General features: G+C 38.9%; 1 protein-coding gene across 8 annotated transcripts in view; it reads left to right on the forward strand.

Moving 5' to 3' along the window:
* Window positions 1-22,698, forward strand: part of Slc4a7 (solute carrier family 4 member 7) — a 95,719-nt gene that overhangs the window by 33,252 nt on the left and 39,769 nt on the right. For 3 of the 8 annotated variants that reach the window (XR_005092214.1, XM_037208674.1, XM_028856325.2), the window contains exons 4-10: window positions 5,565-5,703; window positions 6,389-6,549; window positions 8,829-9,017; window positions 16,673-16,788; window positions 17,971-18,030; window positions 18,684-18,841; window positions 21,038-21,125. Coding sequence is in view for 7 of the 8 variants with exons in the window: in XM_037208674.1 (XP_037064569.1) it covers window positions 5,565-5,703; window positions 6,389-6,549; window positions 8,829-9,017; window positions 16,673-16,788; window positions 17,971-18,030; window positions 18,684-18,841; window positions 21,038-21,125 (911 nt within the window). In the remaining variant the exon portion in view is untranslated. Of the gene's footprint in view, window positions 1-5,564; window positions 5,704-6,388; window positions 6,550-8,828; window positions 9,018-12,077; window positions 12,447-16,672; window positions 16,789-17,970; window positions 18,031-18,683; window positions 18,842-21,037; window positions 21,126-22,698 lie in introns of all 8 variants that reach the window. The other 5 variants (XM_028856327.2, XM_028856329.2, XM_037208675.1 and 2 more) reach the window with 4 other exon arrangements.

The following is a 22,698-nucleotide window of genomic DNA, read 5'->3' on the forward strand; positions in this document are numbered from 1 at the left end:
TTGAGACAGGGTCTCTCTATGTAGTCCCTACTGTTCTGGAACTCATTATCTATGTAGATCAAGGTGACCTTGAATTTATAGAAATTTTCCTGTCTCTGCCTCCTCAGAACTGGGATTAAAGGCATGCATCACCACATCTGGCTTTAGAAGGTCAGGTTTTTATTTTATTTAAAAGCATAGTGCCAATGGAATTCAGAAAACAAAAGGTATTTATATATGGGCAGAGGATAGAGAAAACTATATATTCTGCTGTATAAAGATAGACAATTATGTGGTCCTGAGATTCAGTATATCATGAGGAAGATTTAGATGACATGTGCCGACATCACTGGTATCTTAGTGAGTGCTTTCTGAGAAAGCTGCATGAACTGTAGGGTTTTCTCTGAAGCCAAGGCTGGCCTGGGGCTCACTACAAGTCAGGCTGTCTTTGAGTTTGTGCTAGTCCTCCTGGGGTCTGAGATTACAGCTGTGTCCCAACTACACCTGTCTTGAACTTTAGGTTCTTGTGTGCTATACTGAAGTGTGAAGAAGTATGGATGGATCATATGCTGTACATATGATCATGAAGCCAATACTGACAGCCTGTTAAATATTGTATGCCAACACCAAAGTCTGATATGTGCTCTTTAATCTCAGGTGTCTCTCCCCCAAACTCCTTTTGTTTGTTTGTTTGTTTGTTTCTAGGAATTGAACCCACTAATGCTTGACACATGCCAGGCAAGCATGCTGCCACTAAGCTACATTCCCAGCTCTTTCAGTAGGTTTAAAAGATAGATACTATTATTTTCATTTCATAGGAAAGTTGCCTAAGCTTTAGCTCAGAGAGGTTAATTGATAGGAATTTCTTGAGCTTTTACTAAGAGGAAATGGTGACCTAATAATATTAAACAGTTATATACTGGAGAGAGGTCATGTTGCTAGCAATGATTGAGTGAGGGGTTGGCAAGATGGCTCAGGTGCGTGAAGATGGTTGGCACCAAGCCTGATAACTTGAGTTTGATTGCCAGAACCCACATGAGAGAGGGAGAGAACTGACATCTCTTGTGGGATGTTTGCACAATGTGTGAAGATATATTGCTGTGACCGGTGTTAATTAGAAGCTGAACAGTCAATAGCTAGGCAGGAGGTATAGGCGGGACTTCCAGGCAGAGAGGGAACTCTGGGAAGAAGTAAGACAGACTCACCAGCCAGACTCGGAGGAACCAGGATGAGCATTATGGAGATGAGGTAATGCCACATGGCAGAATGTAGATTAATATAAATGGTTTAATTTAAGTTATAAGTGCTAATTGAGAACAAGCTTAAGCTAAGGCCAAAGTTTTATAATTAATACTAAGTCTCCGTGCCATTAATGTGAGTTGACTGTCCAGATGAAAAAGTGCTGCTATAGACACCTGCAAGTTGTCCTCTTGACAACTTTATGTTTTTGTCCTGCTGCATCTATCTGCACATAGTCACTCAGAAAATCAATACATTGATTCCATAAAATACAGTCTATAGAATGGAATCTATTCTATACAAATAGGGCAGATGAATACTAGATTTAGAAAAGATCAGTTGTGAACCTGACTAGGGTGATAAGGAAATGAAGAAAAGACCAATGCATGGGCACAGAAAAGCTGAGCTCAGGTGGACTTGGCTCTCTGATGGAGAAGCTGCAGCATCCGAGAAGCCCAGTGTGTTTATTCTATACAGGTGGATAGGGAGGCAGGATTAATGCACAGAGCTGAATAAGAAAGCAAGGTTATTGCGTACAATGGAACAGGAAGGCACGTTTAGCTAAGCTGGGTAGCTGCAGTCTCTTGTAGGGGAGCAGGTTTTGATCAGAACATCTGGAGAGGGCAGAAAGCTACAGTGGATATTTTCTGTATATACTGTCAACATTTGCACTCAGACCCAGTGAAGGTTTTGCCATTGCTCTGAGCCTTACCCTGGGGAGGCTTTGCCACTTGCATGGGGCTGAGGCATTGGGGTCATTGACATGGCTGTGCTGATATCAATAACACACATTCACTCATGCCTACAAACTCCATGTTAGTCATGCCACTGCTGCACTAGTGAGTCTGTCTTCCCTGGTAGGTCAGTGTACAGCATTCAGAGTCCAATATGGGTAAGCTAGCCAGCAGAGAAAGTTTCCAGGTCAGTGCAAAACTGACTTCTCTATGCCCCATAACCAAAGATTGTGGTGTCTTCAGCGATAAGGTCCTATGTTCTAGTTATGATGGGCAGCCAAGAGCAGTTGCAGTAGCCTATGTTGTTTGGGTACCCCTGGGGCTTCCTGACCAATAACTTGGAAGGAGATAACGTATGCCTGGTGCTGAGATTTTCATTTTATAACTCATGTCTTCTGGGAACAGCATTGTCCTCTCATGCAAGGAACATCTGTTGAAGCTTATTAAAAATACGTGTGTATTTTAATTAGCTTATAAACTAGGTGTTTTCTTAAGACTTACTCATGTATCCTTAGTTTTGATTAGCTCACTCCCTATCCTGCCGTTTCGCCCATCCCACTGCCTCCATCCAAGCCGTTTGTCCCCTGTTCTTGTGTAGCCGTGCATTCTCTTGGATCTTCTTACTGTATTTTTTACTTGGGTTGCAAGATCATAGGTTTCCATATAGCTTTTTCATACTCTGTTCATTGTAGTTGACCCTTCCCTAACCTCGTGGTTTCCTCATACCCAACCTGACTCCCTACTTGAGCCTTCCCCACCTCCAGTAGTCTTTCTCTCAACTCCATTTCGTCTATGTTATGCTATCCCCTCTGTCTTACTCTACCTTCCCTCCCCTCTACCACAGTGGCCTTCACACATAACAGAGAATATGTGGTATTTGTTTTTCTGGACCTGGGTGACCTTGCTCAATATGATATTTTACAGTTCCATCCTTTTACTGAAAATTTCATAATTTTTTTTATAGCTGAGTAATATTTTGTCACATACATGTATCATATTTTCTTTGCCCATTCATCTGTTGATGGACATCTAGGTTCTTTACCATTTCCTAATTATTGTGACTAGGTCAACAATGAACAAAGATAGCAAACATCTCTCTAGCAGGGTAGAGAGCCCTTTGGGTATATGCCCAGGAGTGGTATTCTGGGTCATGTAGTACTTTTATTTTTAAAAATTAAATTGTCAGGTGCACCTAATGCAATGCTTAGAGACTTAGGCTCTTGGATGCTTGTATGTTAGAAAGAAGGAATAGGAATCAGTGATACCATGTTCTAACTTAAGAGACTAAAGGAAAATGTAAAACATAATAAGCTCAAAGAAAGGGACAAAACTAGAAATGGAGGGGTTGCTCAGGGAAGAGAGCTTGCTGCTCTTTCAGAGGACATTCATTCAGTTCCCAGCACCAACTTGTAGTTTGACTCAAGATCAGAGAGTCAGAGTTTATGCTGCTCTCCAAGGCTGCATAGTAGGGTGCAAAGGCTTGGTTATGAGGTGTTTTATATTTAAAGGCCTAATCACAAGATGCTTTGCTATGGGGCCTGGTTACCAGGTGTTTTGAGGGATCTACATTTGTTAGTACTTTGATCTTGAAAGGGGGAGGGAGGTCTTTTGCCTCTCCCCTTGCTAGTGTATATATATATATAAAAAAAAAAAAGCCCATTAGAAATAAACTTGAGGCTATTGGGTATTGACCCAGGGCCCTCCTGAAGTTATTCTGTGACTCTATGTCTCTTTTCTTCATTTACTTCTATATTTCCTATCTAGCATTTCTCAGTTCCTCACTTCCCCCTTCAAGGGACTCTTCAATAGGTCGGGGCTGGACCCCAACACTGGGCCCCGACAAGCACCCATCTCAGTCAGCTCACGACTGCCTGCACTACCTGTAAATCCAGCTACAAGGGATCCGACAACTTTTTCTGGCCTCTGCAGGCACTATATACATGCATACAAACCCCACACGCACATATATATACATAATTAAAAAAAAAAAAAAACACTGGGCATGGTGATGTATACCTTTTATTCCCAGTCCTGGGAGACAGAGGCAAGTAGATCTCTGTGACTTCATGTTTTCATCTCTCTTTGCTTTGTTGCTCCAAGGCAGGTTCTCTCAGCTCTCAGGACTGTCCCGTCTCTTTCCCAGTGCTGGGGTTACAGGCATGCATGACTGCCTGGCTTTTTATGTGGGCACTCAGAATTTGATCTGAGATCCCCACACTTGCAGAGCAAGTACTCATATGGCTCAGCTTTCCCCAGTCCCTGTGCCGTGTTTTACCTTTGCAACACACATTGTGATCTACAAACCTCATGTTTAAGAACTACACAGTTGTGTTTAAAAACAAGTAATCTCAATGTTTTAAGTAAGTTTACTTTTTTTTTTTTTTTTTTTTTTTTTTTTGCGGGGGAGCACATTCCTAACTGTCCTTGGCCACATGTCTGGAGAGCCTTTAGTGACTCAGATGAAGGCTGAAGTACCCTATCTTATTACCTTTATACAGCATTGTCCTGCAGCACCTAACCAGTGTGTGTGTGAGGGGGGGAGGGCAGCAAGCACACATGACATGCATGCATTGCGATGAAGGAAGAAGTCTGTGCAGATGTTGGCCTATGAGGTAGTAAACCTGAACAGTCTGCACACTGTGGGACTAAGGGACTCACTCACAGTAGAAAAATCAACCTTTCCTCACTAGTAGCAGTGAATAGCACTAAAAGAAGTTCTTTAGTAATAAATCCACTAAAAATCATGCAAGTCCTGAATGCAGGAGCAGTTGAGCACAGTAATATTGCTTTGCCTCTAGGCATTCATTCAGCACAACACCTGTGGAAACGTCACATATTTTGTATATCAACTCTCCCAGTTCTTACACTTTCGTCTTTCTGGAGGGTTCCTGTTGGGTCTTTCTCCTTTGGTCTCCATATCACTTAATTTTCTGTTTTCTTCATTTCTCGTTCTGTGTCATTTCCTTGTGTTTGCCATTTCTTTGCACATCTCTAATTGTCCTCTTCAAATATTCTGTTCATTGCATCCATAGGGGCCTGGAGGATGGCTTACATGGGTGTCAGTTTTAGTGAGAACTCACTTCTCATGTAATACAGGATGACTTTTGTTTTTAATTAAAAGCCTTAAGGTTTTCTACTAAAAGAGGCAGTGTCTATTCTGTTAGTATGTCTCATGCAGTAATTCTGACATAAACCCCAGCTGACAGTTGTATTTCTCGAGAACAGCAAGAAAGCTGGCCTGCACATATTGACAACTTGAAGCTTCACATCTGTTTCTACAACGTGAAGGCTTCCCTTTCTCTTAATTCATGAACTTAGCTATCTTAAGTATTTTATCTAATACTTCCATCTACACATATATGACTTGAATATATATGCTATGTATATTTTGGATTTTGGAAGTAAGATTTGTACAATCCTGGCTTGTCTGGAACTTACTGTATAGACCAAGCTGGCCTAGAACTTGAAGTGATCCTCTTGCCTCAGTCCTCTGAGGACTAGAATTGTACTTGTGAGCCACTACACCACACCATACCAAAATCTATTTTACATAACAGAAGTGTTTCAGTTTCAAAGCTTACCCTTAAATGTATGTACTGTTGTTTTGTTAAGACACACCGTCGCAGAGGGTACAATTCATCCTTGGGACTGAAGATGATGATGAGGAGCATATTCCCCATGACCTCTTCACAGAGATGGATGAGCTCTGTTACAGAGATGGAGAAGAGTATGAGTGGAAGGAGACTGCCAGGTCATTCTCAATTTTATGAATTGAAATTACAAGTTACAGTTGATTTGTTTATTTATTTATTTATTGAGGGTAGGGTCTTGTTTTATAACCCTGGCTGGTCTGGAATTTAGGATGTAGCCCAGGCTGGTCACAAACTTGCAGCAATCCTCCTGTTTCTGTCTACTTTGTGCTGGGACTGTAAGAATGAGCCACCCTTTCTGGTGCTTTAAATTATAGGATTTCCTTGTTAATGCCTGGAAATTTTCTTTTGTTCTCTGCTCTCAATTTATTTCCTCGAATGCATTCATTTAATGTTATAAAATGGTTTGTATGGTTGGTATTCAGATGCCTTTGAACAAATTTGAAGTTAAAAATCTTACATTGTGAAATGCTGCCGTTTTAGTTTTGTGGGCTTATTATTATTATTATTTTAAATATAAATTTCATTTATCATACAGTGGAACAAACTATGATGACCTATTTACTTATTGTTAAACTCCAAGCTTATCATGTGATGTAGGTGTCAAGTTTTGATGACTGCCAACAGTGTAAACTATTGGCCTATTTTGTGGAAATGTATTTGAGGTATATTTTGTTCCAGTAGTGATTTCTTGTTTCTTTTTAAAAATCAAGTTTAAGTTTATGGCATTAAAATAAACAAATGGAATGTCCATTGTTTTTTAATTTTACTATATTATTCATTTAGGTGGTTGAAATTTGAAGAGGATGTTGAAGACGGTGGTGACCGATGGAGTAAACCCTATGTGGCAACTCTCTCTTTGCACAGTCTCTTTGAATTGAGGAGTTGCATCCTAAATGGAACAGTCATGCTGGATATGAGAGCAAGTACTCTCGATGAAATAGCAGGTTATATAGTAAACTGACTTTTTTATGTTTAAGATAATAGAGAATAAGGTGTGATTTTAAGATACTCGTTTAACAACTGTATATGAAACGTCTACTCTTTGCAGGGGCAATGTAGGTTTGTGTAGAGACTAACAGGTTAAATTAGAAGTCTGACCACTGTCATCAGCACATATGTGGTCTGCCCTCTGGGAGTTCAAAGGAAAGTCTTTCATGGTGAAGGTCCAGTGAGAATATTAAATATACAGCTCTTGAATCAGAGTACCTGGGCATAAGGAACAGGTATATAAGAGAAAAGGCAGTGTTTATGGAGGAGTATGGGCAAGAAGAAGTTCCAGTAAAGTGTAGACAGTGGGACTTGGGAAAGTCAGCTAGCTCTACAAGCAGGCATGCATTTCTTGAATAAAGATAGAGGGCAGAGAGTATAGCTCAGTGTGTACAGTGCTGCGCTAACATGTATGAGGCCCTAGACTCATTCGTCCCCTTGCCCAAAAAAGGGACAGATGATGGCCACCCTTGAATTATTGGGCTGAAACACTGATTTTATATGATGAGCATTGGGGCAGTTTTGGTGATTAAGTTAGGAAAGGAATGATCCTGGCATGTGCTTTCAGAACATTATCCTGCTGAAAAAAATACAGGGTGACTGAACTGGGATGGTGATAGAAATGAGACCTCCAGCTATTTCCTTGGAGTTGCATAAATTAGTAAGGCTGGTGTTAGGTATAGCAGTAGAAACAAACAAACAAAAGACAGGCTTGAAGGACTATAAGGAGGGAGAGTGGAAAAGTGGAAAGAGAGAGTTGTGATTATTTGACGACTTTGGTCTATAGTTGCTCAACACCAAAGTCATGTGTGTTTTAGATGAGCATAATACTGTGTGATCACTGAAGATTGCTCCCCAGAAAAACCAGTCAAGTATTTTGATTTGTTAAGAAAGCCATAAACATAACTGTAATTCTTGGACTATAAATAATTTGAATTTTACCTGATTGTTAGATTTGACTGTGTGTGCAGATCTTTAAGTCAAGTCCCATTCTTATATGAATGACTGAAAAACTAAGTTAGAGTTAGGGATATTTAGTATGGACAGTTGAGTCCCACTGTCATTTTGTAGTTGTCACAAAATAGAGCTTTTCCTTTTTAAAAAGAATTTGTTACTTATTCTTAGACAGCTTCATACCTATAGTGTATCTTGATAATTTCTACACCCTATCTTCCCAGTCATGGCTTCTCAGTCCCCCTAACACACCCCCTCATGCTTCCATCTTGTTACGGCCCATGGAGTCCAGTTGGTGCTGCCATCCACCAGAGCGTAGCATGTGGTGCCTTGAGAGAGTATAGTTAAGCATGTGATGAACTGTGATTATGCTAGTGTTAAGAGTTACCTGCTAGATTGGTTTTTCCATTTTTCATTTAGGGTAATTTTATCATAGTTTTGAAGATTTGACTTAAAATGATCTCTAACAGGGCCGAGGATTTAATTCAGTGGTAGAGTATTTGTTTAGCATGTGTAAGGGCTCTGTCCCTATCAGAAAGAAAAAAGCAACAACAAAGAAAGCCACTCCACCAGACTCTTCTTAGTGCTATTGCTTAAAAATCTATACATGGGCTGGAGAGATGGCTCAGTGGTTAAGGTCATTTGTTGTTCTTGCAGAGGACTTGAGCTTGATTTCCAGTACTCACATGGCAGCTCACAACTGTCTGTAACTCCAGTTCCTAGGGATCTGATGCCTTTTTCTAATTTCTACAGGCTCCTGCAGGCACATGGTGCATGTCAACAATAGACATAGATTTGTAAAATAAATACATGTATTTTTGAAACCTTGTACACTTTTTTTGGACATTGAAAATATGCACAGTAGTGTACAGAATGGCACTGGCATTAGTCCTTTCAGTCTTCCATTCCTTTTCTTTCTTGACAGAATTTACTTTGACTGGGATTTTTAAGCTGCTTCATTGGTTCTGTACCTCTGGCAGAGTAAGAGCTACCATTTTTTGACTGCTCTGCTCCTAGCATGGCAGAGCAGTTGGAAGAAGTCTTTGGAAGCCCTTGCCATTGAATATTTAGTTAAAGAGAATTAACTATTTCTCTTTCATTTATTGACTAAATTTATCATGTCTATATAGGAAAGCAACCTCTTTAAAATATACTACTTAGTAAAATAAGAGTCTCTCTAGTTATTTTTTGTTGGATGGATAATGTTCATATTTACCTTTATGCATATGCTTACATAGTGTTTGTATAGTAAAAATAACTCTAATTTTTTTTCATTGAATAGATATGGTGTTAGACAACATGATCGCTTCTGGCCAGTTAGACGACTCCATAAGGGAGAATGTGAGAGAAGCTCTCCTGAAGAGACATCATCATCAAAATGAGAAAAGATTCACCAGTCGGATTCCCTTGGTTCGATCTTTTGCAGATATAGGCAAGAAACATTCTGACCCTCACTTGCTTGAAAGGAATGGTGAGATAAGTTGTAGTGTCCAGTTTTTGCTAACATTTCTCTAATGGCATTTCAGTATGTTGTAATTAATATATGTTGCAAGAAAGGTGGTATTTCCAGTTACCTTTTTCATTTATTCAAAGTTATCATTTCTAAAGTGTTTCTTTTCATTTGCTTGTTTTTGTTTCTTTGAGACAGTCTCATTATCTATCACAGGCTGACCTGTGTAGCCTTTGCTGGCCTTGAACTTGGATTTTTCTTCCTTAACTTCCCAAGTGCTAGAATTATAGGCTTGTACCAACAAGACCAGTGTGAGATGGAAATCATTTGAATGAAGAAAAAGCATTCACTGTTACTAAAATGTCATAAATTTTCCTTAAGCAATCTACAAGTACAGTCACTATCCCTTACCCTAAGTCATCTGCTTTTTGTTTTGATTTGGGGTATCTTGTGTAAATTATTTAAGAGGCATAAATTGTGATCTGTGACTTCAATGTTTTTAATTCTAAGTACTAAGTTTGATTTTTTTTTTTTTAAGTCTGGCACTTTTATTTTCATTGACAGTAGATCAAGACAAAGGAAAAGCTGAGAAAAATGTTCTAATCACAGTCATGCTTTTTGGTTTTAAAAATAGCAGTACACACTGGGTTTTCTAAGAGATAAGTTTGGGGTTTCCAAGTGGATTCACTGAGTCACAAAAGGTCATTATTTCTGAGTTTGCCATTTTCTGTCCAAGAATATTTAATGAAACTAGAAGAGAAACTACATGATAATATATTCAAACATAAATGCCGGATAACATGACACTTTGTAGATTTCTTTTGTAGATTCCTAAGAGTTTTTTGTTTTTAATTGGGGGGAGATGGGACACAAGGTCTTATGAAGCAAGGCTGGCATGGAACTTGTTCTGCAGTCCAGGCTGGGTTCTAAGTTTGAATTTTATGACTATATCAGATTTTTTCCTGATTTTTTTCCCTCCTAAATATGCTAAAAGTACTGATCATAAACAAGTGTTTTGGGAGCTTGTTTCAGATATTTATATACTTTCTGCAAGGTTTCATGATAGGGCTATCTTACATGCATGGCAGACAAGTTGATGTCTTTCAATCCATTGAGAAAGGCAAACCCAGGTGCCCAGACCCATTTCTACCCTTCCTTTCAGAGGATGGTGGCACATTATGTAGGACTTGAGGAGACAGTGTTTTTGTTTTTCAAATTTTACTTTTGTATTATGTGTGCATATGTTTTGCCTGCATATATATATGTGCGCACCATATGAGTGCCTGGTACCTGAGGAGGTCAGAAGAGGGCATTGGGTCCCCTGGAACTGGAGTTAAGGATGGTTGTGAGTCACCATGGGGTGCTAGAAGCAAATCCAGTTCCTGTGGAAGAGCAGCAGGTCTCTTAACTACTGAACCGTTTCTCCCTTCCTCTTCAACCTTAAATAGCCAGTTAGCTGTGTCAGTTTCTTAAAACTAATGCACATGGAACATCCATCTACCTTTTCCTTATTATCTTCTTTCCAAAGCAGGAACACACCAGTATGGTTCTCACTTGACTAGTAAAACAGAACTGTGATAACAGAACCTAAAAAGGCCATATGCAGAGACTTATGAGGGTCATTTCTGCCTCTAATTGTGTCATTACAAGAAGCCTAAGAGGATTGCAAGTTGGGACAAATGGATTATGGGACACAGTAGCTTTCTGCTCTGCTTCTGTCCCTGAATGGCTCTTAAGTGGTTGTCTAAGTCGTCAGCCATATGTGTAAGGCCTTAACATAACAGAAGTTGACAGCAGCCATTGCTTGTAGCTCAGTCTAAGATATTTTATTTGATCATTAAGGAGTCTTTTAATCTGTTTAAAGTTATGATGTGGTACATTTAAGGGATCTAAGTTTAATTTAGAAACAAGTTGTACATGGCATAGTTCTTGCTTTTATTTTTCATTTATTGTATATTCTCCACTGTGGTGAAGTAAATTTATTTACCTCAAGGACTCTATTAAACTTTTATTCTTTTTGTAGTTTAATTTCTTTTCATCACGAGACAATGGCTATTTTCTTTTGAATGTAATTTTTATCGCGTTAATTTTGTTACATTATAATTATAATGTAATAAACTTTATTGCATGTAGCTCTTTGAAAGCTAAGTGATTGTTGTTTATGTATTAACAGTTGTTTCTGTTAATTTATTTTAGTTACCATACAAATAATGGGTTTATCACATTCTTTATTTTTGTTGTATTTTGAATCTTCTGATCATGTAGCTTTGATTTCTTAAGGTCACAAGAGATTGTTACATTTCTCATACAACTACCATTTAGTTTTTAAAAAGCTTCAGGAGAAACTGTGTTTCTCTTTTAAGCCACACTTACTAGTAGTATCAGGTATTTCAAGTATAAGTATTCCTGTGCTTTGAAATATTCTAGATTTACTCTCATATTGCTCTTGGTAGAATGTTAAAATGCTTTGTCTTTAGCCAGCTAATATAGCGATTATATATCATTGATTAACTGGCTGTACTATGGTAGAGGCAAGACATGTTCTTTGGAATATTGATTTAAAACTTGATGTTATAATTCTCATATTCCCTTTTTTTTTTTTTTTTTTTGGAGACAGGGCCTTACTGTGTAATCTTGGCTAGCCTGAAACTTGCTTTATAGACCAGACTAGCCTTGAACTAAGAGATTCATCAAGCATACCTGGCTATTAATTCTCTTGAAAAATAATTTTTATAATTTGTTTTGTACTTCTAAACTGTACTTAAGGGCATTGACCAGCCCCTGTTACAAACACTTAATACCACTTTTAAGTTACTTATTAGGTAATGCTAATGTGGAATCTTGTGAGAGATAATTGTCTATAGATGTTCCCATTTACATATTTTTTTAAATACATGTTGAATCACAGAACTGATTACAGTTGAATAACTTTTCAGTAACACTATAACAAATAAGAATCTGACTGACCTGCTAACCCTCACAGGGGACTTTGAAGCTTGTGGTTTGTGGTTTGAGTTGAGTTTTGTATTCTCTGTTTACCTAATGCAATGAACATTTTTTTACTTACTTGTTTTATCTCAGGCGAAGGCCTGTCAGCCTCCCGCCACTCTTTGCGAACAGGTCTGTCTGCCTCAAACCTTTCCTTGAGAGGAGAATCGCCTTTATCTCTTCTTCTCAGTCATCTTCTCCCTTCTTCGAGAGCTGGAACCCCTGCAGGCTCGAGGTGTACTACCCCAGTGCCCACCCCCCAGAGCAGTCCTCCTTCCAGCCCTGGCCTAAGTCGCCTGGCCTCCGGAAGTTCCCAACAGAGTCAGCCTCAGGCCCCAGAACTCCTGGTGTCACCCAACAGGGACGATATTCCCAGAGTAGTAATTCATCCGCCCGAGGAAGACATAGAAGCACTCAAAGGCCAAGAGCAGAAGAATGAGGAGAATGTTGACTTCACTCCAGGCAACTGTCCAGAGTCCTCCACGTGTGGTGCTTTCTGCCTCTGGGTCACTTGCACTGAGAATGCCTGTCAGCACATAGCTTGAGCAGCATATGTAGAGAATGCTTATGATTTGACTTCTGCATGTTTTTGTTCTTTACAGTGTATTACAGAAAAGAATAGAGTTATTAAAACTTAGGTTATAAAAACACTATGAAGAAGGCTATACATAAGTCAAGCACATAATTTTTTTTAGAGATCGTGATATTTGGGTGGTTTAGCAAACACATTTTTGATGTGACTCTTAGAAGGGTGGATTTTTCTTGTGCAGTTTACTTGTAAGGTGAGGAACACATGATAGTAATGAAGTGAGGTGCCCTTCATCTATATGATGCTTTTCTTCAAAGAGTGTAGTACAGTTTAGCCTTCCTAATATGATAGGATGCTGTGTTGTTTGTCCCATTCTCTCTCTGACAAGACTGAAATTCTCTATTAATTGCTTCTAGTCGTTATTTCAAGAGGAGTGGTGTAGCTTGGGACAGACTTCAGTTGTCTTTTATTTATGGTTGTGTGTAAGTCCAACTTTTCCTCGATGTTTTGTAGAACTCCAGGCTGTATACTCAGTCTGAGGATCAGAACTACAGGCTCTATTACTCAGGCTGAGGATCAGAACTGCAGGCTCTGTACTCAGGCTGAGGATCAGAACTACAGGCTCTGTACTCAGGCTGAGGATCAGAACTGCAGGCTCTGTACTTAGGCTGAGGATCAGAATTGCAGGCTCTATAACTCAGGCTGAGGATCAGAACTACAGGCTCTGTACTCATGCTGAGGATCAGAACTACAGGCTCTATTACTCAGGCTGAGGATCAGAATTGCAGGCTCTATAACTCAGGCTGAGGATCAGAATTGCAGGCTCTATAACTCAGGCTGAGGATCAGAACTACAGGCTCTGTACTCATGCTGAGGATCAGAACTACAGGCTCTATTACTCAGGCTGAGGATCAGAACTGCAGGCTCTATAACTCAGGCTGAGGATCAGAACTGCAGGCTCTATAACTCAGGCTGAGGATCAGAACTGCAGGCTCTATAACTCAGGCTGAGGATCAGAACTGCAGGCTCTATACTCAGGGTGTGGATATAGTTTTGTAAGTGGATTACAAAACTTGCTTATGGGGCTGCAGAGGTCACTGGGTAAGACTGCATACTGCACCAGGCGGTAGTGGCGCACACCTTTAATCCCAGCACTCGGGAGGCAGAGGCAGGCGGATCTTTGTGAGTTCAAGGCCAGCCTGGTCTACAGCAGGAGATCCAGGAAAGGCACAAAGCTACACAGAGAAACCCTGTCTCAAAAAAAAAAAAAAAGACTGCATACTGCTCTTGCAGAGAACCTGACTTTGATTTCTAGCAGCCTTGTCAGGAATGGGTCACGGCTGCCTGTGACTCCAGCTCCAGGGGATCCGATGCCTTCTGCTAGCCTCTTCAGACCACTTGTGCACATGCTCACAACACACCATTAAAAATAAAGTAAAATCGGGAGAGAGAGAGAAATAAAGAAAGAGAGAAAACTTGTAGGGCAGTAAAGGTTTTTTGTTAGTTGAAAATTGAGGTATATGCGGAGCGGTGGTGGTGCACGCCTTTAATGCCAGCACTCAGGAGGCAGAGCCAGGCAGATCTCTGTGAGTTCAAGGCCAGCCTGGGCTACCAGTGAGCTCCAGGAAAGGCGCAAAGCTACACAGAGAAACCCTGTCTCAAAAAAAAAAAAAAAAGAAAAGGAAAGAAAGAAAGAAAATAATTGAGGTATATGTATTATTTTAATACCATGAAATTTTATGACAAGATAGGAGTTTTTTCTGAATAGATTGAATACAAGATAAAGCTCATAATTACTGAGAAAAGTCATAGGATCAGCTGTCAGCACTTCCTTTATAACTGCCATTTGCACGTAGAACATTTAGCTGTTTCTAGCAGGAGTCTGGAAGCTGATGCTATGTAGAGGAGGACTTCTAGAACTTGACATAGTATGCAGTGGCAGGAAGCTGCGTTTGCTGCTGACTGACTTGATTCTTGGTCAGCAGAATTAGTATCAGGAGCCAGGAGTCTTTACCAATTAAGGAGAGACTTTTAACTTAGCTGAGGCTTGGAAAGATTACTCAGAGAGAATCGTGGTAGAATGCTCTAGTTTCTTTCCTAAGAACAAGGTTTCAAGCTAGCTTTGAGCTTCTGATCCTTTTGTCTCTGTCTTCTAAGTGCTGATATTCACATGCTTGGCAGGTGAAATGTTCTTAATATGCACTGCCATTTGAAAAAGGGACAGGTTGGGCCGGGCGGTGGTGGCGCACGCCTTTAATCCCAGCACTCGGGAGGCAGAGCCAGGCGGATCGCTGTGAGTTCGAGGCCAGCCTGGGCTACCAAGTGAGCTCCAGGAAAGGCGCAAAACTACACAGAGAAACCCTGTCTCAAAAAAAAAAAAAAGAAAAAGGGACAGGTTGAAGATGACCAGCATAGCCAAGCAATCTCAAATAATTTCTGCCTTTGTCACCATTGAATTTTACTTGATTTCTTCTTTCCGTTCCTAATGATTTTGCCCTTCCCCTATCTCCACAGGCCTCCTTGTTCTTAGCTATCCATTCTAGTGGCCGAGCCATTCTAGAAACTGCATTATGTTCTTCTTTTGATAACCTGTAGAATACATTTGAACAGTCTGTAGTGCCTAGTGCTCAGTCACAGTTGTCACCAGGGTTTTAATAAGTTGCTTCTTGATTTTCTTGCATGTGAGTGTGTTGAAATCACTGATAAGGATAATTCCTCCCAGCCCCCTTGGGTGAGGAAGAGACACTACTCTGAAAGCATAGGGACAAAGGTTAAATAAAGATGAGGAATGTTAATAACTTTTCCATGCTAAGTCAACATTAAAAAAAAAGTATTTATTTTAGAAATTTTTTTTTGTTTCAGAATTGTTTAATTTGAGAATTACATGGCTAAATGAAGTGTAGTGCTTTTTATAGGAAGGTTTTTCACTTGTATCGATGCCCCAGTCTGTTTACCAGAAAAGTTACTATCACAGAGACTTACATCTAGAGTTGAAGCAGCAAGCCCAGATTCCTTAAGTTATGTGCATTAGTTATAATTGCTCCATCTAGAAGAATAAACATGCTTGTATGTATCGAGTACATCTGATAGGCTTGAAATTGCAGAAGTGATTACTAATTTTAACAAATGACTGATACTGACAAATATTAACTGAATTTTTGTAAAATAGTAGATTGTATTATATTGCAGTCTCTTTCTCTTAAAATGTTCAGTGTTTTGAGTGTTAATTTTTTTATATTCTTGGACTAGAAGTTTTTATTTTAATCTTTTAAGGAAAAACGAGACGTATTTAATGGTAGAAATCTGTTGATACAACTTGGATTTAAGTTTTTGAGATTTGAGCTTTTTATAGAACTCTCAGTGGTAAAGATAGATTAGTCTAGGCAATGCTTTTAAGCTGTCTTCCTAGGAAAGGCTGCTGTTGAATAAATACTAACATGAACATGGATCATTTATAATTCACACAACCATGTTAGTCCCATGTTAATTTATAGATAGGCTTGTCAGAACCAGAGAGGGTGAGTGAATTATTCAGTCACATGGCTACAAGTGATGAGTGTTATTTACCTAAATCTCTTTATGTACTTTTAATCTTTATACTGGGAAAGCTTGTTTATGGTCTTTGGTTTCTTGGGAAGAATGAGAGTAGAAATTAGACATAAATACTACTAACGCAAAATCAAAATTCTTAAGGAAATATGATTAATGAAGATTGAATGTAGCTCTTAAATTTTCTGAATTACACTTGGAATTTATCAAAGAATTCATATTGGTATTGATACGAGTGTCTTAGGTGAAGTTAGACCTCATTGAGTTCCATACAATTCCCATGTGCTAGAGGTGCTCAGAGTGTGTTACCTAGAAACATTTGTAGCGAGCAGACTGGTCTTAGTTCAGATCTTTTTGTGGTTCCACAGACTCACTTCTTTTCAAAAGGCTACTGTGTGAATTCTGTAATGCTTTAAATATTAAGATACACAACTTCATCCTGTTGATGTATTCTAATTCATGTGGCTGGTATGAAGCTAACACCTGGCACTTTTTAACCTCTCACATTTGCTTTCATAAACAAACCATCGCTTTAAGGATATGAGCAGAATCAGGCTACATGGTGAATTTTCTCCTTACTAATTTGGGTTGTGTATTTCCTTAAATACAGGGATTTTGGCTTCCCCACAGTCTGCTCCTGGAAACTTGGACAATAGTAAAAGTGGTGAAATGAAAGGTAACGGAAGTGGAGGAAGCAGAGAAAATAGTACTGTTGACTTCAGCAAGGTAATTCATTAATTGTAAATTTTCATTAGCTTTCCCCCTGAGAGATAACTAGGAATGTGCTGCTTTGTTGCCATCACTTACAGTAACTGTTTAGTAGACTGGTGCTTTCACACTTGCATAGGATGCCTGTGAAGTGTTAGCACAGAAACTGGGGTAGGCTCCAAGTCCATAAGTCAGAAGAACACACTGTAAATGTATGAATTCTTCTTTGTACCTGTTCATAGATACCCTGAAACTTGGGTGTCTTTGAAGAGGCTTTTCTGGGAGCGACATTGCAGCATGGACAGAGCCTTCTTCCTGGGCTATACTGCATCCCAGAATTACTGACTCATGATGTCAGGACCTTCTGGAATGCCACTGGGAAGTGTGGGTAGATAGAGGCATGGTTTAAACAACAACAGCAAATAGCCCCTATGAATTTATTTTGTTTGATGAGTATTAATTGAAATAAAGATGAAAACAACAACAACACAAAAAGACCCTCTATTCTTCAGCACTAAGCTCAAGTAACAGCCTAGTTTCCTAATGGTTGGGAAGTACCTTAATTTGCTGCCTGTCAGTTTACTATTAACTCATGAAACATTGACATTTTTACAACTTATTTCTAAAACTTTGTTTTAAATATCAATTAGGATTCGGTTTTTAAAGCTTTTTATTCTGCTTCATAGTGTGTCCACAAATGCACACTTCACTGAAAAAAGGTTTAAATGATTTGGATTGTAGTTTTGTGGAGCTTTGTAATCTCACGTTGTAGAAAGACTTACAATTAGGGATTTTGACTATTTGGGAAAAGTGTTCGCCTGAGCATGATGACATATGCCTGTAATCCTAGTTATCTAGAGGCCAAGGCAAGAGGATCTCAAGTTTGTGGCTAACCTGAGTTACATAGTGAGCTCTAGACTACTCTGAACAAAACAAACAAAAATTAAAAACAGACAATAAAGGCTCTTACAGTTGTCATTTCTAACTTACCTTGTTTTCATTAGTGCTCTGTTTCAGATCTTCAGAAAGTGTTCCTAGCTAAATTGGAATTTATTCTTTGTTGCTGAAAAGTAAATGACTATCATTTGCATTGTGGATCTTGTCTAGGCATGGCAGTTGTGGTTGATCTTTGTTCCTCTGTCAGTTTCACTTTTTTACTTGGCCTATTCTTGTATACCCTCCCTGTCTCCTGTTGGGCAGGAGTCTGCCTCCTGGCACTGTAGTTGTGGCACACTGGGAGTGGGACTCAAGAGGCCCGCTGTAAGTGCTGGTTTTCTCTCTTCATAGATAGTCTTGGTAGTGGTCGTTTAGTAACTGTGTGAACCTGTGTATAAATGAGAGCGAGTTTCACCTACTCTAGTGTCATGTGTGTAACTGTTTTGTAATTATACACAGGCAGCTGAGTTCCTTTACACACTGTCCCATGTGTGAACTAATCAAGGCTATAGATGTGCATTGTAAATAACATGTTTTTCCACATAAGGAAAAATACTAGGAAATGGTAGTCTTTTTTTTAAAAGGAGGATTTATAAAGACATATGAAACAATAATACTTAATAATAGAAAGTCATGCAATGAATATGTTGTAGCACTGTGTATAATTTCATGAGCCATTGTTAGTTTGTGCATTGTGTGTCTTCACCAGTGTTTAATGAATATTCTATTCATTGAAAAATTTTCAAGTTTATGTTTGATAATATAGAGCTCTAAAGTAATAAAGATAGTAGTAGTTAAAACAATAGACAATGAATTTTGCTTGCACTTTTTGTATTTGTCTACTTCGTTCTTTATATCTGTGGGAATTTTGGTATTATACATCTTTTAGATCGCAAGTTTTGTTTGGCAGTAGTCGTTTTAAAGTCATTCTTTCATTCATCTCTAAGCAATCATATTTCTAAATTATTTGTCAATAGGTTGACATGAATTTCATGAGGAAAATTCCCACAGGAGCTGAGGCATCCAATGTTTTGGTAGGAGAAGTGGACTTTTTGGAGAGACCTATCATTGCATTTGTGAGATTGGCTCCTGCAGTTCTCCTCTCCGGGTTGACTGAGGTCCCTGTGCCCACTAGGTAAAAAGCAATTCTCCTTCATGACTGTTCATATGGACCCACTGAAAGAATACTTGCTTTGTGTAATAGAGGCACTGTTGAATTACTAATTACTGATATTCAGTCATTGTGCCAAAATGCTTTTGAGTATTGGAGTGTAAATATCCTCGCTCCTCCAGCTTTTACCATGTTTCATTCTGCAGCTAACCTGGAACTTACTATGTAGCCCAGGCTAGCCTCTAACACCTCCTTTACACTCCCCAAATGATGAGATCGTAGCTCTGAGTCACCCTCTCCAGCTATAGTAATACTGTGTAAAAACAGCTCTTCATTTGTATCTTCATAAGAAGCTTGGTATCTTAGGAGCGTTTGTTTTACAAATCCAGTCACTGAGATTCATTTTGTGCTGGGGACCCAGAAGGGGCTGCTCATATTCAAATCTCATTCTGTTCTGAGATACAATCTAAACCCCGCTCAGTCGTTTTAGAAATGCCTATCCTTTGTGTATGCATGCAGAATTCTTTGTTCTGGTTTTCCATTCATTTACATTGAATGTACAAGTTGAGACCACAAATAATAATTATAGCAAATTATGTTAATCAGTTCATGGGCCATGAAAAGGACATTTCACAGAAACTTAATTGTGAATGTGACTTGTTTTGAAAGTAACTTTTTGTTTGAAGCATTTTGTTTGTTTGTTTGTTTGTTTGTTTGTTTGTTTTAGATGAAATCTCTTGTATGGCCCAGGTTGACTTACTATCCTTGGCAATCCTTCTGCCTCAGCCCCCTGAGTGCTGAGCTTCAGGCGTGTGCACCATCTTAGGGGGATTTTTCACCAGGGAGGTTCCACAGTACCGTGAAGAGGTGTGGTTGATAATGTATTCTCATGACTGATTTACTAATTAAAAATTAATAGGAGTTTGATGGAAATATACTTACTTAATATATATTTGCTCCATTTTCACTACTGATACAGTGTTAATAAGTGAGGCAAAATTATTTTATTTCATATGTAAATTTCTATAAAGCAGGAGAATAAGTGTTTGCATAAAAATATTAATATTTTATATAAGGTTGAGGAAGTAATGATGAAACCCATTATTTTGTATGGTAACCTACAAAAATAGTTAAGATATTAATATCTGCTCTAGTATTAATAGGGTACGACTCTACTTTTTATTGAACACTAAAATAGTTACAGGTTTGATATAGAAGTTGGAAATTCTTTTTCCTCCCAGAAAGGTTACTTGACTAAATGCCATATTTACAGTATTAAAGCTTTGATCTAAATAGTTTCAGACTGCAGACTTTTTTTGTGGATATATTCTGAACTATTTGATTCGACAGACCTTACTTTCAAGAAATGAGTGTGGGACAAGGGATGTGTGGTTAAGTTGGCAGAGAGCTTGCTTAGCATGCACAAAGCCCAGGTTCAGTCCCCAGCACTACATAAACCAGGTGTGGTAGAGGGAGCAGTGGAGGCAGGAGGATCCAAAGTTCAAGGTTACCTCTGGCTGCTTAGTAAGTGCTAGATCAGTCCGGGATACATGAACCTTCTTTCAAAAGAGAAATCAGTGTGGAAACAGTGTGGTACTGCAAATCTGTAACCCAGCACTTGGAAGAGTGAGTGAGGAGTTTGAGGTCAGCCTGGTCACTTGGAGACCCTAATAAGATTGTACAACTTTGCTGTTTTGTCATTTCAGACGAGAGTAAGTTGCTTAATCCAGAAGGATATAAAAGATGGAAACTTTTATGGAAAAACACTTCCTTAGTAACTGTTTTGCACTAAGGAAGCTGGGAAAGGGGAACACTATGGTAGAGTTAATTGTGAATGCCTTTTATAGTTTCATGATCTAATTTTTGCTTGTTTTGTTTTGGTTTTTGAAATAGGATCTTCTGTAGCTTGAGCTGAGAGGATGACTTTGAACTCAGATCCTCTTTGCCTCTGCCTTTTAAGTGTTAGAGTAGCAGGCTTGCCCACTACACTCAGTTAAGATCTGTTTTGAATAGAATTACCATTATTTTCTTGATTCTTGTGGGTGATTGCAAAGAAGGTCTGAGTGTTGTTTCTGTATTTATAATAGAATCATTTTTTAAAAGTTTCCTGGGTGTGTGTGTGTGTGTGTGTGTGTGTGTGTGTGTGTGTGTGTGTGTATGTGTATGTATGTATGTATATGTTGTTTCTTTTAAAATCTGCATATTTTAATCTTTTCTTAGGTTTTTGTTTCTGTTACTGGGCCCAGCAGGGAAGGCTCCACAATACCATGAAATTGGCAGATCTATAGCCACTCTCATGACTGATGAGGTAATTAAAATACAGTCAAATCCCTTTGAGCTAGACAGTGACTATGCAATTATAGTCCTTCTTTCTCTCATAGTAAAGCTTATAAAATTATCTTTGATGTCTATGCTATTTTATTTCATATGTACGCTTCTAACACATGGATTTGTTGTGAGTTTTAAGACCTATTTCTCAGGAATAGTAGTAGTTTTTCATGTACTTTGTGCTATTCTTTTAATTTGACCTCATTTACTACATTGACATTTTGAAATTTGTTTGATTTCAGGATGTCGCTTCTTTGGGGTTTCCTTGGGACTTACGATGTTTCTCCTTCTCTCTCCTGATTTTGTGATGTCATGTTTGACTGTAAACTCCTTAGTATCAGGACTTCTGCTTCTTAGAGAGAGATTTCTAACAGTGCTTGCTAGACATTCCAACACATCTCGCAGGGCATCAGAAATCCTGTAAACCAAATCTGATCTGGGTCAGTTATTCATCTATTTTCTAAATCACTGCCATTTCTCTGGTTTAGACTCTGACCTTTACTATGGTAGTTCAAGTGATTTACTGGGTTTTTATCTTTGGAATTTCTTACCTATATTGACAGTAGTAATATGTACATGTAGATCATCTAACATATCCTGATCCAACATGTATCCACAGCCTCATTATTTAAGGTGTTTTTTTTTTTTTTTTTTTCTGCGTTGTGGTTTCTGTATAACCCAAGCATGCTTCAAACTGGCTGTGTAGCTCAGCCTGACCTGGCCCTTGGCAGTCTTCTTAGCTTAGTTTCTCCCGTGCTGGGGTAAAGACTGACCCACCACATTTGCTTGAAGCTCCGATGCAGACCCTTTCCTGGTGTTGTCAGGGACCTTGCTCACTCCCCCATGCTTGCATTCAGATACTGCCTGCCCTCCACTTTGGGCCATAGGAGCGTCCTTTCTGTTTCTTGGATGGGTTTTGCTTTTGTACCCCTGTACATTACAACTATGATTCTGTTTTCCTAAGGACTGTTTCACCATCCCTCTGCACACTCTACCTGTGCTGTGATTTTCCCTCAGATAGCACCTCTGTTTTGTTTTTTGCTTGTTTATTTGGTTTGTTGGCTTTTCTTGGACAAAGTCTTGATGTGTAGCCTGGACTACGCTCAGACTCACACCAACTCTCCTCTTCCTGCCTCTGTTGCTGGGGTTATCAGTCTTCTCAGCAGCAGTTTGCTTGACTGCCTATTTTTCTCTCCCTCCATTCCTCACTTCGCTTAATTTTCTTCTTTTGTGAACAGTTACCTCTCTTGGAAGTTTGTCTTTCTATGCAGTTAACTCTGTTCTGCCTGGAAAGAAAGGCAGGGTTTTTTTGTTGTTGTTTGTTTGTTTGTTTGTTTTTGGTAGCACACAGCATTGCAACTAGCAAATAATAGATAACCAATAAATATTTATTAATCAGAATATCTTCATCCGTAATTATTCCTTCAGGATAAATAACACTTTAATGGCAGAAAGAATGACATGACATTATTGTAATGAATTAATTTGCAGTGAATTCATTTTCATCTTTGTAACAAATTATTATTTATCCATGAAATTTTTCCTTTGTGTCA

This window comes from Peromyscus leucopus, chromosome 9, assembly GCF_004664715.2.
Source record: "Peromyscus leucopus breed LL Stock chromosome 9, UCI_PerLeu_2.1, whole genome shotgun sequence".
NCBI classification, from domain to species: Eukaryota; Metazoa; Chordata; class Mammalia; order Rodentia; family Cricetidae; genus Peromyscus; species Peromyscus leucopus.